At 36.1% G+C, this 6,209-nt stretch overlaps 1 protein-coding gene across 1 annotated transcript in view; it reads right to left on the reverse strand.

Annotated features, from left to right (window-relative positions):
• Positions 1 to 5,484, reverse strand: part of Zranb1 (zinc finger RANBP2-type containing 1) — a 52,296-nt gene extending 46,812 nt beyond the window's left edge. The window contains exon 1 of the mRNA XM_033761365.1: positions 4,646 to 5,484. Coding sequence (XP_033617256.1) covers positions 4,646 to 5,459 — 814 coding nt within the window. The 5' untranslated portion in view covers positions 5,460 to 5,484. The remainder of the gene's footprint in view (positions 1 to 4,645) is intronic.
• Positions 5,485 to 6,209: the final 725 nt, after the last annotated feature.

A 6,209-nucleotide genomic window follows, 5' to 3' on the forward strand; every position in this document is an offset into this window, starting at 1 on the left:
AAAAAAAAAAAAAAAAACAGCATAGTACCAGGTAAAGATGTTTGATACTGTATTGTTAATGTTTTAGTTTACTTTTAATTTCTCAATAACTGAATTTCTTCATTCCTATTTTACCAGCTACAAAGTTGGCCTACAGTTGAAAATATTTTCACATTTTTAGAAAGTTCTACAGTTTACACTCAGTATACAATTTTATGCTTAGTGTAATACTATGGAGATGATTTTTAATGCATGACATAAGTCATAATATACAGTACTATAACTGATGAAATCTGGGGAACATAAAGCAAGCAGAAAGGGGGAAGAATAATGATTAACCTTCAGTACACGTGAACTAGTAGCCTTATGCTTAGATTTTGTTTTGTTTTATTAACCCAATACAATGTAAACAAGTTTTTTAAAAGACTTTAACATATTTCAATGTTTACAAATCAGGATATGACTACCCAATAATGACAGGTTCAAACCCTTGTGTAACAGTACAATTAATGGTCAAAAATATTTGCTGAAGTGCTAGGGATTTGGCTCAGTGGTTCCACCATCTGCCTCCCACGCTAAAGGTCCCAAGTTCGTTCCCTGGTACCAAAAAAAAAAAAAAAAAAAAAAAAAATTACCAAAAATATTTGCTGAGACTTTAAGAGGCTGAAGCAGGAGGATTGGAGGTTCAAGCACAGCCTGGGCAACTTAGGGATAACCTAACTTAAAAAATAAATAAGTTAAAAAGAGTCAAACATGATGCTGCCTGCCTGAAATCCCAGCACTCAGAAGACCAAGGTGAAGTTCAGTGAACTAACTGCTGACATGTTCCTGATGTTACAAGACCTGGAAAGGGAGCCAATTAATTTAGCCTCTCAGATGAACAAGTCAGGAATGCAAATGATCTGCTCCCTGTATTTGCTAAGGAATCTGCTGACAAACCTATTAGATGAGAAAACCCCATAAATACCTGCTCTACAAACCAATCTTCAGCGAACTCTACACATTTTTAACAGCATCTTTTAAGGAGCTGCCTGCCAATAGTGTGCTTCTAATCTACCTGTCAGCCACTGGAGTTTTCCCCAGAGGTCATTCTGATAGTGAAAGTCCTTGTGATTTTGGAGGTGTACTTACTAATAGTAACCAAGATATTATAAATGGAGATGCTATCCACAAATGAAATCAATCCCAAAAGGAAATGCATTGCTTTCATCCTGGAAATTTCTACCCTTTCACAAGGAAGCCTATTTATCATTGTGGATTCCTCCAAAAGCATTGCATACAAGTGTCTCCTCCAGGCACTGACAGCATTGCCAGTCTCCCCAGCCAGAGCAGACACCACCCTCTGCCTGCACAATACCTCACAATTACAGATACTTAATAAGGGCTGGGGATGTACCTCCGTAGTAGTGCACTTGCCTAGCATGCCCAAAGCCCTGGTTTCATTCCCTAGCATCACAAGACAAAAGGCAACACCAAAAAGTTCTTAATATAGTTATGACCAAGAAGTATTCACCCAAGGGATGCAGGGATGGTTCAACATATGCAAATCAATAACTATAAAACACTATTAACAAAACCAAGGAGAAAAATCATATGATCCTCTCAATAGAAGCAGAAAAAGCATTTGACAAGGTCCAACACCCATTCATGATAAAAACCCTTCAGAAAATTGGAATAGATGGTCTTTATCTCAATCTGATAAAAGCCATCTATGACAAACCAATAGCCAACATCAGACTAAATAGACAAAAACTGAAAGCTTTCACTCTACAAACAAGAACACCACAAAAATGTCCACCGTCATCACTCTTATTCCATATTCTTCTGAAAACAGTAGACATGAGAAATAAAAGGAATGAGGATGGGAAAGGAAGAAGTTAAATTATCATTATTTGCGGATGACCTGATACTCTACATAGAAAACCCCCAACGTTCCACCAAAAGACTTGTAGATTTTTTTTTCTTTTTTTGTTATCAGAGTTCAAACTTAGGACCTTATGCAGATTTAATAACCAAATTTAGAGCTCAGCTGGATACATAGTCAACACTAAAAAATCAATAGATTTCCTGTACAAGAATAACAAACTCATTGAGAGAAAAATTAGGGAAACTACACCTTTCACAATAGCATAAAAAAAAATGAAATACCTAGGAATCAATCTAACGAAGGAAGTAAAAGATATTTACATGTAAAGTACAATACTCTGAAAAAGGAGATTGAAGAGAGTATCAGAAAATGGAATGATATCCCTTGTTCTTGGGTAGGAAGAACCAATAGAGCGAAATGGCCGTAATTCCAAACTTGTTATACAGATTTAATGCAATCCCAATCAAAATTCCAACAGCAAATCTCACAGAATTAGAAAAAAAATCTGAAAATTCATTTGGAACCAGGGGAGACACAGAATAACCAAAGCAATATTTGGCAACAAAGGCAAGGCAGTGGGCACCACAATACCTGACTTGAAATTATACAATAAAGCCACTGCAATAAAGAGGGGAGTGGTGGCACATGCCTGTAATCCCAGTACTTGGGAGGCAGAGGCAGGAGGATCACGGTGAGTTCGAGACTAGCCTGGGCTACATAGTGAGTTCCAGGTCAGTCTCACCTACATAGTGAGAAACAAAAAAAAAAAAAAAAAAAAAAAAAAACATGGTACTGGCAAAAATACAGATCTGAGGAGGATCAATCGAACAGATTAGAAGATGCAGAAATGACTCCAGACTCACTCAGCTACCTTTTCTTTGACAAAGAAGCCAAACACCTTCACTGGAATACATACAGCTTCTTTAATAAATGGTGCTGGAAAAACTGACTTTCCACATGCTGAAGATTGAAACCAGATGCATATGTTTCATTACATACTAACCTAAGATCGAAATGGATCAGAGATCTAAATATTAAAACAGAAACAGTAAATCTGCTGGAAGATGGAATAGGTAGAACTCTCAAAGACATTGGTGTAGGGAAAGACTTTATGAACAAAACCCCAATTGCATAAGAACTATCACAAAGAATCAACAACTGGGATCTCATATTAAAAAGCTTTTGCACACCAAGAGAAACCACCAACAGAGTGAAGAGACAGCACACTGTGGAAAAAAATTATTACTAGCTGTTTCTCAGACAAAGAATTAATATTTAGAATATATAAAGAACTCAAATAAGTCAAACCCCCCCCAATTTAAAGACCCAATCCAAAAATAGGCATCTGAAATGGATATTTCTCAGACAAAAGAATTAGAAACAGCAAATAAACATATCAAAAATGCTCAACATTACAGTCATTCAAGAAATGCAAATATTCTATCTCACTCCAGAGAATGGATGTTGGGAAATGGGAATAAAGAGTTCAAATGGGAAGGGGGACAAGGAAGGGGGAGAGAGAAAGGAAGGACAAGAAAAAAGGAAAAAATGTAAACAAAGCTTTTTCTTATTGGGCGGGAACGGGGAAAAAGGGAGGAAATATGTGCAGAACAACCATAAAGACAAGAAATAATAGCCAAGAAAAAATAATAAGCAAGTCCCATTTCAATCTTAGCTATTGCTCCATACAAAGTTTATCTTTACTAATCAAAATTTTCTGAAAAATGAATGTCAAAGCAAGGACCCCCAAACCCCCAAAAAAGCAAGCACCCCATTGAAATAATTTAAACAATAAAATTTTAAATCTAACCTATTGAGGACCAGGGATTTAGCTCAGTGGTGCCATGCCTGCCTTGGTGTAAGGTCCTGAATGCAAGCCCCAGGTACCAGAAAAAATAAAAATAAATAAAACAAACAAACAAATAAATAAAACAGAATAAAATCTAACCTATTGAGGGGGTCAAGGATTTAGCTCAGTGGTACTCCCACCTGCTTCACAAGCACAAGGTCCTGAGATCAATCCCTGATACCAAAAAAAAAAAATTTAACCTACTGAAAACAAATATAAAACATTTAAGCAAACTGCCTTTGTGAAATACTTCACATATAATTCACAAAGTCAATAACTTGGGGGGAAAAAACCCTGCTCTGGTGTCTCTATCCTATAACAGCTCTGAGCTAATGACAGGGTCCAGTATTCCAAAATTCCTTAGGAGAGCAATAAAAACACAATACATACAAATCATAACTTGAACTATAGAATCAAATGGCTATGTGAAATCAGTTCCATGAAGTTTGCAAACATTCACTACATGACATATGTATTTAATGTCAGCATTTTCAAGGTCAATATTATGTTTTTTCAACTTCTTCGAGCCACACATTTTTGTGATATTTTTAACATCTGACTAAAGCCTCTATCATCACAAGATGCCTGCACTGTTTACAAACACTGACAAACAGCAGCTGCTGTTCCTAAGTCATATCTTGGTACAAAAAAAGAGAGTAGCAGGCAGTTTTAAATTCCAGGTATACATTTTTTTTTTTGCTAATATGTAATACATTTGCTTTAACTTTTTTCCAATATGTACACAAGAAATAGGAGATATGTACACAAATGTGAGCATTTAGTATAAAGTTGATAAGCTCACAGAAAGATTCTTATGCATGCAAACTCAAGAATACAGCTATCATGCTGCATGAGTTCAGTGCTAAATAATTTTGACTGCTTGTATTTTTCATGTCATATTTAATATCTTTTCCTATCTCATTAAAAAAGTTCAGAAAACAGAAACTTACCCACACAAGCATTGAGGAATAGCCAATCAGTCTTTTTCATCCTGTTTTTAATTTGCTTTAGTTTTTTGAAGTCCACTTCAAGTTCCTCCTTGCTGCCAACAGCACCAGCAAATTCAATCCTCTGAAAATCCATTTTTACTTCAGAGTCTCGTTTTGTAGTAGGAGGTGATCTTCTTTGGCTATTACCACTACTGCAGCTTCCTCTCCATCGAGCTCTGTCTTGCTCATTTATTATTGAAGAAGCCTCTTCAGTCTCTGCCAACTCTATTGCTTCAATGTTATTAGGTCTGGGATGATCACAAACAACACATTTTTTAGCCTTGGCCCAGTTTTCGTAAGTGCAAACAGAACAAGTCCAATGCTGGGTCCTTGTGTTCAGTTTATTTCTATCATTGTATTCCTCACAAGGATCAACAGAAAAAGCAACTGGTCTTGAGCCAGATCCTGAGGATTGAGGAGATTCCGTGGGACTCCTGGTTCTACGCTGGGATAAGCACTGGGTACATCTGATTGCTCTTGGCCAGTTCAAGTATGTGCACATGTGGCATGACCATTTATTTGCATTTTCCATACTGTATGAAGACTTAACTCTTGGTCTTGCACTAGAATCTGGACATATCAAAGGACTACTTCCTCCTTCAGTGCTGGAAGGATCCCAATCTCTACCAACGTCACTTGAACCACTTTTAAATGGATCTTCTGTAATAATTGTTCCACTAGGCCTCTGGGCACGACACATGGTACATTTGATTGCAGATGGCCAGTTTTCATACGTACAATATTCGCAAGCCCACTTAATTCCGGGTTCTGACATTGTGCACTTCTTGAAGTAAGTTGTCAGGTAAGAGGCTATAAATAATTAGGACATGGTTATTAAAATAATAATTCCATAATTCTACCTCTGAAAATGTCCAAAAAATAAAAATACACTTCAATTTATAAAATATACATTTCTCAGAACATATATATAGGATTTCAGACTGAATTATTCTACTTTTCTTTTTGGGTTACCATAGAGATACTGGAGATAAATTCCCGAAGAAAATTCTTAGACCTTGGGATTTAATAAAACTGTACTTCCGGGTGACAAAGTAACAAGCAGGAAATATCTGTCCTAAATGGGAAGAGAAGATTAAAATAGGGTGCCACTAATAAATATGTTTAATTTCAGCTCAGCCATCAGCATCTAATTTAGGAAAGCACCCAACAGTTAAAGACTCAAAGGGAAGGGAAAGAATACAAACCAAATAATACCTCAAATATAATCATTTTCAAATTACAAACAACATAAATTATGCTATCTAAATACTGTTTAATACAGAAATTCAGAAGACCAAAGACATCTCTGAATCCTGCTAAAAGAGAAAAATAGCCTAAAAGTGTTAATTCACTGCTTTTAATTAGCACAGGTAGAAAAGATATTGAGGAATAAACACCACAATTAACAAAGTAACAATATGAAACAGGGATGCTTCCTTGATACCCTTTTCCTCAAAATCTAGTTCTAGCTGGAGAAAAACAAACAAAAAAAAACAATGCTGCATATCACCAATTACTAGAAAAT

This window comes from Fukomys damarensis, unplaced genomic scaffold, assembly GCF_012274545.1.
Source record: "Fukomys damarensis isolate Sample0158 unplaced genomic scaffold, DMR_v1.0_HiC HiC_scaffold_8, whole genome shotgun sequence".
Classification (NCBI taxonomy): domain Eukaryota; kingdom Metazoa; phylum Chordata; class Mammalia; order Rodentia; family Bathyergidae; genus Fukomys; species Fukomys damarensis.